Consider the following 13,151-nt stretch of genomic DNA (forward strand, 5'->3'; position numbering starts at 1 on the left):
AACTACTTTTTTGCCCACTGTATTGCTCAAACATGCCATGGGCATATGTGAAATTACACCCCAAAATACATTCTGTTGCTTCTCCGGAGTACGGGGATATCACACGTGTGAGACTTTTTGGGAGCCTAGCTGCTTACGGGACCCCAAAAACCAAGCACCGCTTTCAGGATTGCCTATTGCAGATTCAGGCTTCCCAGCCTGGTGCAGGTCTACAATTTTGTTTCTGGTGTCCTTCGACAGCTCTTTGATCTTCACCATAGTGGAGTTTGGAGTGTGACTGTTTGAGGTTGTGGACAGGTGTCTTTTATACTGATAACAAGTTCAAACAGGTGCCATTAGTACAGGTAATGAGTGGAGGAGAAGAAGATACAGGTCTGTGAGAGCCAGAAATCTTGCTTGTTTGTAGGTAACCAAATACTTAAATTTTCCACCATAATTATTTGCAAATAAATTCTTTAAAAAAAATAATAATCAGATAATGAGATTGTCTGGCTTTGTTTCCACATTTTGTCTCTCATAGTTGAGTTATACCTATGATGACAATTACAGGCCTCTCATCTTTATAAAGTGGGAGAACTTGCACAATTGGTGGCTGACTAAATACTTTTTTGCCCCACTGTATGTATGACATGCTTGTTATTTAAAAAAAAATAATAATAATAATAATTTATCGGAAACTTTAAAATCACTTAAAGCGGTGTTCCACCCACTTTTACAACTTTGTCTTAAAGAAAACCACCCTTCCTTTTTGGATAACTATTTTTTTTTCTTCTTCTTGCTTGCCTTTTCTAAAGTACATAATGTACTTCCATCCTAGGCCCAGGGCATCATTTCCTCATTCTCCCCCGATGCCTTCTGGGACCTGTGTGTGTCCCAGAAGACGACAGGGCCATTCAGAAGGTGCCGCGCGACTCACGCATGCGCAGTAGGAAACCGACTGTGAAGCCTGAAGGCTCCACTATCAGTTTCCCTTAGTTAAAATGGCGGGGCCAAAACTGCATGCTCCCTGGATAGGAACATTTTTTTTGGGCTGGAAAAACACTTGAAAGGGGCTGTTCTTGTCCGGCATTTTGGGATCCCGGGCCATCCCAATCCATAATTGCTGCCACCATTCCACTCGCGAGCCAAATTCGCACTGCAATAGTGGCAAAACGCACCACGTGTTTGGGCGCCCTTCATTTTTAATGACACCTAAACGCGGTGCAGCTTTGCTGCGATAAATCACACTGCAAACCGCATTGCACAACGCCTGTTGCAAAAAAAAAAAAAAAGGGTCCTGTTCCTTTTTTGGTGACCAGCTTTGTGTGATGTGGTTTGCCACAATTTATCGCAGCAAAACTACTTCATGTTTAGGTGCCATTAAGAATGAATGGCACCTAAACAAGCTTGGGACATTTTGGCAGTATTGCAGTGCAATTTGGGATCGTGGTCAGAATGGCAGCAATTCTGCCCAAGAACCCAAACTGCTGGATGTGAATGGGGCCTCAAGCTGTGTATCACCACCCCAATCCCACAAAAACATCTATCGCCCTCTAAACCAGGGGTTTCCAAACTGCAGCTCGTGAGTCACATCCGGGCCACAGCTAAGGTCAGTGGCATACCCACATATGCACAGATTGAGGATTCCGGTCAGCAGAGGCTGCCTATAGTCTCTGCTTCTCCCCTCCCAACCGCTTTTTCATGTCCTATTGGATATACCGCAGTTAGCCCTGGTCCACACCAGTGCAGCCTTGAAATCACGCTACTTCAGCACGACTTCAACGCCGAATCTCAGTGTGACTTCATGTAATAGATGTGAATGCAAGTCACACTGAAATTGCACAGAAAGTGCATGAACCTTTTTTAAAGTCAGCAATTTGAACAGTTCAATTTCCAAAAATGGGGTGAGACTTGTCATGTGAACTTTGAACTGTCAAGTCACATGACAAGTCGCACTGGTGTGAACCAGGGCTTCATGATTGAAAAATTGATTTACCAGGTTGCCTGTTTTTTTTTTTGCTTTTTTTTTGCAAATCTCATACAACATGTGACTGCTACAAACATTGTGACCAACATGAGCAACACTAGTTTTATGATCAGCCTAATATGACACGACTAGCTTTGTTCTTCTTATAGGACAATGAAGTGTCAAATGTGAGCTGAACTGTACGAGACAAATCCAAGCTGGATTACTCAGTGCTGTAAACTGAGAAAAACTGCTGATTGTAAGCAATAACAAGTGCGGGCTCTGTAATGATGAGCAGGCTGAGCCTGTCACAGAAGTCATGGGGTGGATTTACTAAAGGAAAATAGACAGTGCACTATGCAAGTGCAGTTGCACTCCTTTTCCCCAGAGCTTAGTAAATGTGGTAAAGATCTGCTGATCATCATCATCCAATCATGTGCAAGCGAAAAAAAAATTAAAATTCTTTACAAAGTGAGACTTTGCAAGTGCAGTTGCACGTTGTAATGTACACAGTGTTTTTGCCTTTAGTAAATCAACCCCACAATGTCAGTATAATAAACTTTACAGTATCTGAGCCAGAGAGAAATCGATGACTACAGCTAGAGAGAACAATGTTAGTGTATACCAAGAACTCATAGTGTCACTGTACTAAATGTTAAAGAGGGATTCCGCCAAAAAAAAAATATTAAAAGCCAGCAGCTATAAATACTACAGCTGCTGACTTTTAATAAATGGACACTCACCTGTCCCGGGTTCCAGCGATGCCGGCAGCCGAGGCCGATCGACCGCTCAGGCCTCGGCTGCTGCCGCCGCCATTCTAGGTGAGGGAATCAGGAAGTGAAGCGAATCGGCTTCACTTCCCGGTTCCCTACTGCGCATGCGTGAGCCGCGCCGCGCAATAGGAAATCTCCACGCTGTCACTGGGACCCGTGTGTGTCCCAGCAGACAGCGCGGCAGGGCAGGAAATGGCGTAGACTCCCACGGGAGTCTATGCCCGGAAGTGGGTGAAAATACCTGTCTTTGACAGGTATCTCCACCCCCCTCCCCCCTGAAAGGTGTCAATTGTGACACCGGAGGGGGGGGGGGGGGGGTTCCGATCAGCGGAGGTTCCACTTTAGGGTGGAATCCCGCTTTAAAGAGTCTGAGCCAGCCTGAACTCTATGAATACAGCAGGAAAGAACAAAGCTTGGGCTTCGTTTAGACTTGCAGATGGGGGCTCAATTGTGCATTTGAGCAAAGCCCCCCCTCAAGCTGCAATAAGCAGCGAACAGGGATGTTTACCTGCCGTGGGTGTGAAGCTTCGTGCCTGTGGCAAACTTTATCCAACAAGGCAAGCCCTCCGAACACTACACATTCAAGTACATAGGGACTCCCCGCAAACGTGTGAAATGCACGTGGTCAGAAGTTCCATGCAAGTCTAAGGGCAGGCAAATGTAAACAGACGTGTATCCATTTACATATGTTCACCTTCGAGTTAGTCCAGATCCAGAAAATAAAAAATGGATCAAGTCTGCATCTTTTTTCCAACCTATTCAAGATGGATCGCATGTCTAGTAAAAGTCGCATTCACCGCTTCATCTTATACCCCTTGGTATCGGACAAACGATTGTCCGTTTTTTTTTAGGGTTTTTTGCACGCTAGTCTCGTATTGAAAATGAAGAGGTTACTAAACTTACGGAAATTCTCATACAACTTGGGAAGTGATGTAATGTGTTGTATTGTAATGCATTTAATTTCCGAGCATGTGTGGCCTTGGTCACTTTATTTTTTTTTCAGACAAATACTGTACTGATTAAAAAAAATAAAAAAAACACACAACACACTATCTGGTTTCGTATGAAATTTTTTTTTTTTCTGTCCCTTCGGATAATTTTGCATGAACTGCAGTGATCAGCTCTAAAAAGCTGTGTACCAACGATCAGCTTATCCTACGATCAATTTGAAAGCGGTATTTTATGTCCGATTCTCTGATTGTGTGTACTAGGCTTTAGCCAGCCTGAATTACATCCAGGGAGAACAATGTTAGCGTATGATGAGGGGCTATCATTGTACTACACTTGACAGTGTCTGAGCCAGCTGAAGCTCTATGACTTCAGCTGGGGAGAACAATGCTAGTTGTTGTTAGGTTGCCATTACACTACAGTGTTTGAGACAGCCTAAACAAAAACTAAAGCACGGGGGATCAATGTTAGTGTACGAGAAGAAGTCACGGTGACATTAACCTGCACACTATGGTGTTGAGCAAGCCTGAACCCCAACTACAGCAGGGGGATCAATGCTAGTGTATAAAAGAAGTCATGGTGCCATTAACCTGCACTCTACAGAATTTGAGCCAGGATGAACTTTATGACTACAGTTGGGGAGAACAACGTTAGATTTGTTGGGTTGTCATTATACTGAATTTTACAGTACCTGAGCCAGGATGACCTCTATGACTACAGCTAGGGAGAACAATAAATCATGGTGTCATTCATTGTACTACACGTTACAGTGTCTGGCCCAGCCTGAACTCTACGATTACAGCTTGTCAGAACAATGTTAAGCTGGTCATACATGGAGCTTCTTTTTTAAACTGATTCCCCATCCACACATTTGAGGAGGATGAAGGAATCCTCCCAACTGTGGTATTGTATTCGGACAGCAGGACTCCTCCGCTGTGGGCGAATCCTTTGGGTGCATGTGTTTAAATGACAGTGAATGTCAGGGTTGTCAACCTCCCGCAGCATTTTTTGTTACTGACAAAACATGGAAAATTTATTGGCGGATCGCATTTTTTTTTACTGGCAACCTGAGAAAATTACAGAACTTCTATTGAAAACTAACAAAGTGAATATTTGAACAGTATAAACATGATAGGGAAACACTGGTAATGCCTATAACAAAGTAATTTGCTTGATTTATACTTAAGTCAACACAGCATCAAATTACCCCTATATTTAGTGGCAGTTGTAAAAAAAAAAAAAAAAAAAAAAAAAAAAATTATATATATATATATATATATATATATATATATATATATATATATATATATATATATATATATATATATATATTATATATTCACTGGATTTTTACAAACTGTCAGTAAATTTACTGGAGGTTGGCAAACCTGGTGCATATCTGGTGAAGGGTGCATACACTGCTATATACCCATTGGGGACCAAGTCAGCCTGAACTTTCCCCTGGATGACAACAGGAAAGAACAATGCTTGGTTGTCATTGTACTACACATTACAGTGTCTGAGCCAGCCTGTACTGACTACAGCCAGGGAGGACAATGTTAGGTTGTCATGATCCTGCACTGTACAGTTGCCTGTTCCAGACTGGGGTTGGGAGAATGGAGTATATGACAGGAAGTCATCCTGATGTCATTGCAGACTTTGCAGTATCTGATACTGGAAGATCTATAGAGAGGAGAACAATGTCATAGTGTGACAACATGCATTCGTCATAGTGTGACAACATGCATTCCACAGAATACTGGTCTGACTCTATCCTGGCAGGAGTGATGATGAGGAGTTGTGTGATGATAAGAGTTGTGATCCCCCCTTTCTCACCTTCTGGTGTTTCTTCTCCTTCTCTATCCTGTCCATCCTCTCCAGTCTCAGCCTGTCCAGCTCCAGTCTGAGCTCTTCCATCTCTGGGTTGATGTTCCTGCTGACCAGGACTTCCAGGATCTCCAGCACCCTCACCACTTTGGGCATCAGCCTGCCTATGGCCTCGCAGCCATACTGATCAATTACTCTCTCAAACTCCTGGCCAACCGCAGAGGCGATGTCATACACATCCATGACCGTCAGCTCGGCCACATTCTTCTCCAGGGCTGAGATCTCTTCCATGGCTTCTTCCCTCCTCCCAACCTCCTTCCTGCCCTCAATGCAACCTCCTCCCTCCTGCCGCTGCTGGATGGCCGGGGGAAGGGCGAGCTCCTTGTGCGGAGAGAGCTCAGATCATGTGGGGGATCTCATATAACATGACGGACTACATCGTCCTCACCGCTCCCTCCAACCTACACTGGCCTTCTAATCAGGGCAGGAGAGCTGCCAGACAACTCCAAGCCTACCAACACGCGATCTGGATACATGACACCAGAGGGCGCTACTGCGCATGTCCAGCCTGGCATCTTCATTAACCCATTCACTGATTCAACTTTGTGCCCAGGCTTATCATGGCTCCCTGGAAACTTCCCAGCATTTGGAATGGGGAATGTTGGCTTCTACTACCTACTACGTAAGTGATCGGAAAGTTATTTTCCCAGCATTATAGTGTGTCTAAACCCAGAAACACAAATCTAATATATTCCAGCTTATCAATTTTATTTATTTATACCAGTATATTTAACCACTTAAGGACCAGGCTTTTTCTGGCACCTTTTGTTTTAGAAAATTACTTAGAACCCCCAAACATTATATAGTTTTAAAAGCTCAGGCCCTAGAAATAAATTAGTGGGTTTTGCAATTTTTTTTTTTTGTGCGCAGCATTTTTTCACCTTTTTAAATACACCTTTTTAAATACAAGAAATAATAATACATAACCCATTTTTTTTGTGAAATAAAAAAAAAAGATGATGGTACACCAAGTAAAATATAAAAGATGATGTTACGCCAGGTAAATGCGGGACTGGTACAAGTGTTCGCCTTTGCGCACAAGTACAGTGGAGGCGGGGCACATACCTTTTATGTGAAAAAAAAGTATCACTTTTATTGCTGTCATAAGGAATGTAAACATCCTTGTGACAGCAATAGGTGTGTGACATATGGGATGGGAGAGCCTATGCAACCCATGGAAGGCAGTGGGGGGGGGCTTGGCATTCACTCTCACTGCTTGTAAAAGCAATCGGGCGGCTAGTTAGCCGCTCCGATTGCTATTACAAGAGAACCAACAACCGGCTCTAAAAAAAAAAAAAAAAAAAAAAAAAAAAAAAATGGTACTGGGGTCATCCCGGTACAACCATTTGAAGACCGATGACATACCAGGTACGTAACTGATCAGCGATTGGATATTCAATATATTCAATTTATTATTATATTTAATAAATATATATATATATTTTAGAGCTGCACAATTAATAGTCAAGATTGCGATAAGGATTCTTGACGAAGTGTTTCACAATTCTTTCTATGCAAAGAATTCTCTCTGCTCTTCTGAAGCCACAGCCTTCAAGAGAAATGAAGAGAAAAACTGGGCAGTCTGCCAAGAATCAAAACATTCTTTATCAGTTGAACTTAAGTATAAACATTGTAACAATTTGTCAATGGAATAGACTGTAAGTGAAAAAAGTTTAACCACTTAAACACTAAGCTTTTTTCTGACATTTGTTGGTTTGAAGTTAAAATCATTATTTTTTTTTTTGCTAGAAAATTACTCAGAACCCCCAAACATATACATACATATATACACACACACTTTTTTTTATTTTTTTTATTTTTTTAGTACACCCTAGAGAATAAAATGGTAGTTGTTGCAATATTTTATGTCACTCTGTATTTGCGCAGCGGTCTTTCAAAATGCAATTTAAAAAAAAATAAAAAATTACCTTAAATTAATAAAAAAACAAAAAAAAACAAAAACAAACACTAAACAGTAAAGTTAGCCCATTTTTTTTTTTGTATAACGTGAAAGATTTTACGTTGCGAGAATCGTGATTTTTTTTTTTCCAAGCAAAAAAAAAAAAGATTGTTATCCTGGTTTTGGCCAGACACACACACACACACACACACACACACACACACACATATACAAACACACACACACTATGGGACGGTTCTAACCCTGGACAGTTTCATTTTTGCCATCCGTTTCCCTTTGGGGAGATTTCCCTTTACTTTCTGTCCCATAGAAAGGAAGTGAGAAGAAATCCTTCCAAAGTGAGAGAATCCCTGAATGTCACCAGAACTAGTGTCTCCATTTAAAGATTTCCCCTCTAGTCATGTTCTGGTGTCAGCGCAAAATTTGGTATTTTTTTTTTTACTTTAGGGACTCATTCATATGTGCGGCAGCCCATTGCCACCGCTCTGAAAAGCGGTCAGTGGTGTGGGGCAGTTGCAGCACTAGTAATTTTCACCATGTTCTCCCGGCATGGATGACACCCAGCAACACACCCCCCCCCCCCCTTTTCTGCCAGGAGAATACAATAGCTTTGCTGGAGTTGCAGGAAAAAAAAAAATTAAAAAAAAAAAAAAAAAAAAAATCGCATCATCTATGGTCTGCCTTACTTTAGTGCATGATTATCTTTCACAGCCGGTGCAGCAGACTGGAGATTTGAAAGTTGTCGTCTTCTTCACATACATTCCTTAGGATTAGAACCTCTCTGATCCATCCAGGAAGAAGAATGGATCAAATTCCTGTACTGCTGCACCAGCTGTGTGGACAGTGAACGCTAATCATTCACATAGGTGGGGGGGGGGGGGGGTGTAGGGTGTTAGTTCACATTTTCATACTTTGTGAACAGGTGAAGGTATACTTTAGCCCAAGAACAAAAATGTAAAGTATTGAATTGTACTAGTCCTTAGATATGGTGGCCCCATTACTTTTCTTTTTTCAGGCATATTTCACTTTATTTTTGCCTAATGAGCCTGCCGGTAACACTTCCATCCTTTTGTGCCCACTCATGGTGCTGTATATATCAAAAGGAGCAGTGTGGTCTCCCTATGACAGGAAGTGTATTAGAACTTAGGGTACACTACGATTGCTTGGGTAATATTACTAGATGCACATAACTATCATTCTCAAATACCAATAAGACCAGAGGCATTTTTTTTTTACTAGACAAAACTTTAAATGGCTGGCAGTGGCGCATTATGAGAGTGGAAAATATGCAGCACCGTCACATGGACACAGTGCACTCTAGTATGAAAGGACAATAATAGAATAGCCTAGGATTTGGAGAGATGTTGATTGAGGGGATACCTATTCACACACATAATCCTCATGTTGTGACTGATTCAAAAAGAACAACAAATCCACTTGAAAACAGGAAAAGGAAGTCTCAGACTTTTTTTTGCCATTTTAAATCTGCAGGAAAGACCAGGCAGAACATTTTAAACATACAGTCAGGTTCATAAATATTGGGACATCGACACAATTCTAATCTTTTTGGCAATATACACCACCACAATGGATTTGAAATGAAATTAACAAGATGTGCTTCAACTGCAGACTTTCAGCTTTAATTTGAGGGTATTTACATCCAAATCAGGTGAACAGTGTAGGAATTACAACAGTTTGTATATGTGCCTCCCACTTTTTAAAGGGACCAAAAGTAATGGGACAGATTAAGGGTCCTTTCACACGGGGCGGATCAGTGCTGATCCTCCCCGTGGATATCCGTTTGCTCAGCGGGGATCACTCCGTCTATCCCCGCTGAGCAGGGAGATGACAGGTCCGTCTCTGCACACTGCGCAGGGACAGACCTGTCACAGCGCCACTCTCCCCTATGGGAGATCGGATGACAACGGACCACAGTGTCCGTCGTCACCCAATCCGATCCGCAGACGGATGGAAAAATAGCTTTTTCCTCCATCACACTTTTTCGGATCGGAGCGGGTCGGATGTCAGCGGACATCCGACGCTCCATAGAGCTCTATGGAGCATCCGTTCAGGTCCGCCTGCAAAAACTGACAGGCGGGCCTGAACGGATCGTCAGTGTGAAAGGGGCCTAACCATCATCCGTCAAACTTGCACTTTTTAATACTTGGTTGCAAATCCTTTGCAGTCAATTACAGCCTGAAGTCTGGAACGCATAGACATCACCAGACGCTGGGTTTGATCCCTGGTAATGCTCTGCCAGGCCTCTACTGCAACTGTCTTCAGTTCCTGCTTGTTCTTGGGGCATTTTCCCTTCAGTTTGGTGTGCTCAATGGGATTCAGGTCAGAGGATCAACTTGGCCATTGCATAACATTCCACTTCTTTCCCTTAAAAAAAACTCTTGCTTGCTTTCACAGTATGCTTCGGGTCATTGTCCATCTGCACTGTGAAGCCCCGTCCAACGAGTTCTGAAACATTTTCTTCAGAATTCATTCTGCGGCTTTTGTCAGCAGTCAAATCATCAATAAATACAAGAGAACCAGTTCCACTGGCAGCCATACATGCCCATGCCATGACACTACCACCACCATGCTTCAACGATGAGGTGGTATGCTTTGGATCATGAGCAGTTCCTTTCCTTCTCCATACTCTTCTCTTCCCATCACTCTGGTACAAGTTGATCTTGGTCTCATCTGTTCATAGGATGTTGTTCCAGAACAGTGGAGGCTTTTTTAGATATTGTTTGGCAAACTCTAATTAGGCCTTCCGGTTTTTGAGGCTCACCAATGGTTTACATCTTGTGGTGAATCCTCTGGTACAGTCTTCTTTTGATTGTTGACTTTGACACATATACACCTACCTCCTGGAGAGTGTTCTTGATTTGGCCAACTGTTGGTAAGGGTGTTTTCTTCACCAGGGAAAATAATTCTTTGGTCATCCACCACAGTGGTTTTCTGTGATCTTACAGGTCTTTTGGTGTTGCTGAGCTCACCGGTGTGTTCTCTGTTTTTAAGGATGTTCCAAAACAATTGATTTGGCCACACCTAATGTTTTTTGCCATCTCTCTGATGGGTTGGTTTTGTTTTTTTCAGCCTAATGATGGCTTGCTTCACTGACAGTGACAGCTCTTTGGATCTCATATTGAGAGTTGACAGCAAAAGATTCCAAATGCAAATAGCACACTTGAAATTAACTCTGGACCTTTTATCTGCTCCTTGTAAATAGGATGAGGGAATAACACACACCTGGCCATGGAACAGCTGAGCAGCCAATTGCTTCATTACTTTTGATCCCTTAAAAAGTGGGAGGCACTGCACTGAAAGTCTGCAGTTGTTTGTTTCATTTCAAATCCATTGTGGTGGTGTATAGAGCCAAAAAGATTAGAATTGTGTCGATGTCCCAATATTTATGGGCCTGACTGTAGCTCTCCTGTTAAAACATATCTAAACCCAAGCGGAAGCTGCTTACCAGTCCTTACATGCGATTGTTGCAATGTTTATTTTCCTGGCTTTTTTCCTTTTATTTTAACCTGGTAAACCTGCCAGTAACACACTTCTTGTACTAGGATGTCAAGCCTCACTCACTGCACTGTGTTTATAAGGAGGAGCAATAGAACAGGATGTGTTTTAGGACTACAGAACAAGTTTCCCCCACCGTTTCACTCCCATAACATAGGGAGAGGGGATCTGCATTTAGCACCCTCTACCTAGGTAGGTGCTAGAGTAGTTTTTTTTTGGCAAGTGTAGGTAAATTTAGGCAGGCCTGGCTGGAAGGCCTGTTTGTTTTGTTTTTTGTGGGCTGAGAGTGGCTCAGAGTAGCAGTTATGACTCTCAGACAGCATCACCTCACTGTTACCTCCCTCTTTTTTCTAGATCAATAGGATTCTAGGAGAGGAGAGCCTGGCTGGGGAGGAGTTGTCGGGTGGAAAAACGGAGGATGGGGTACTAGGGCCCTTGAGGGAGCTCCCCAGTCTGTGGGGGGGGGGGGGGGGGCGATGTTGGGCAGGACGAAGCCCTTCAAGAAAGCATAAAGGACCTGAACAGGAGGAGTCAGTGAGGGCAGCAGGAGCTAACATTGCCAGGCATGTCTTCAGGAGTGAACCACTGGTGGGCTGGTGGGTGACATGTGCAGTCAGGAACGGCATGCCAGAGAGGACTGAGAGGAAACAGTCAGAGCTCGGTGTGGAGCCAGTAGGCAGAATTGCAATGTTATGAGCAGCGGAGTCAGGCAGCTGCAGCCAGAAGGGCTGGTAGGGCCTGAAGAGGAGGGACTGGGAGCAGTAGTCCCCCAGAAGGAGAGATAGCATTAACAAGACTTTACATATTTTCTGCTACACTATAGGGACCGTGGTCCTACAAGACTAGCTTAAACCTGTAAAAAGGCAGAGATAAGGACCCTACAGCTCTCTCCTGTTCATCCCATAACCTTTCTCATGAAGATCAGAGTATCTGTGTCACTTTTCCTACCATTACCATTAGTTCATAGTCTGCTTGGGTTCAGACTTTCCTAGTCGCAGTCCCACACTTTTCTAACCAGAAATGTTTTTCCTCTTTGGCATGGCATCTATCTTCTGAAGGTACACTTTTTGTGCTTTCCCTTGTTTTTCCATATTTCCCCTGCTCATGGTTCCTATCTGACTGTCCTCCATTTTCTCTGGATCTTTTTGCCATCTTCCTGGCCATTTTGACCCTTGACATGCTGTCTTACATGTCCTCCTCACACTCCCTTTCATGTGTGCTGCTTGTACACATGGGAGGTCTGACTTTAGGTTACTGCTGCCTCATACACAATGTCTGGATGCACCAGATGTTCAGCACATGCAAACTGTGTCCTGTGTCTCTGACAGCCATCTTGTCTTGGGAAATACTTTCCATGGTATGGCACAACACAAGGTGCAGATCTAGTGCATTGATGCACTTCCAACTGCAGTGTTTAAAGCAGCCATTGTGGGCACAGACTAGATCTTGTTGTTTTGCAGTAGGGATGAGCTCAGGCGTGTTTGCATGGAACACGTGCAGAGCCCACCAGGAAGTCGGCGCAGCGCTGCGCTAATCACAGGCAGTGAGATATTGCCCCGATGTGCGGCCGCAGAGATCGGGCAATGTCTCACTGCCTGTGATTAGCACAGCGCTGCGCCGACTTACTGGCGGACTCTGCACGTGTTCCATGCGAACACGCCTGAGCTCATCCCTATTTTGGAGCAATTGCTTTCAATTGGGATTATCTTTGTTCATGCTGCCTTGCCCATTCGGGTACTTTTTCATGCTACCTTTCTGTATGTATCTTAAGGCCCGTACACACGATCAGACTTTTTGAAAACAAACCTGCAAATTAGCTGTTTTAAGGCAACATGCAATCATGTGTATGCTCCATTGGACAAACTTTTTCGGTTTTCAGCGAACTTTTGTTGGCTGTGCGAACAGACAAACTTTTCGACAACATAAGTCCGATGGAGCAAAGTCCGATCGTGTGTACAGAAAACCATCAGACTTTACAAACACGCATGCTCAGAACCAATGCAAAAAGATCAGACAACAATACAGAAGTTGACCAAAGGTGGCGGTAAAAGAGCAGAAAAAACACGTGATTTGGTGAAAGTTGGCTGAAAAAGTCCAATCGTGTGTATGCTTAACAAGTTCAGGGCCAACGCCCTTTGTACAAAAGTTTACAGGAAAGTTT

The 13,151-nt window shown here is 43.3% G+C and overlaps 1 protein-coding gene across 3 annotated transcripts in view; it reads right to left on the bottom strand.

The window, feature by feature from the left end:
- RILPL1 (Rab interacting lysosomal protein like 1) overlaps positions 1-6,037 on the bottom strand; it is a 78,479-nt gene extending 72,442 nt beyond the window's left edge. For 2 of the 3 annotated variants that reach the window (XM_077461920.1, XM_077461921.1), the window contains exon 1: positions 5,503-6,036. In XM_077461920.1, the coding sequence (XP_077318046.1) occupies positions 5,503-5,784 (282 nt within the window). In that variant the 5' untranslated portion in view covers positions 5,785-6,036. Of the gene's footprint in view, positions 1-5,502 lie in introns of all 3 variants that reach the window. The other variant, XM_077461919.1, reaches the window with a different exon arrangement.
- Between the last annotated feature and the right edge of the window lie 7,114 nt (positions 6,038-13,151).

Source organism: Lithobates pipiens, unplaced genomic scaffold (genome assembly GCF_037356315.1).
Source record: "Lithobates pipiens isolate NorthernLeopardFrog02 unplaced genomic scaffold, aLitPip1_a1.2 Scaffold_3, whole genome shotgun sequence".
NCBI classification, from domain to species: domain Eukaryota; kingdom Metazoa; phylum Chordata; class Amphibia; order Anura; family Ranidae; genus Lithobates; species Lithobates pipiens.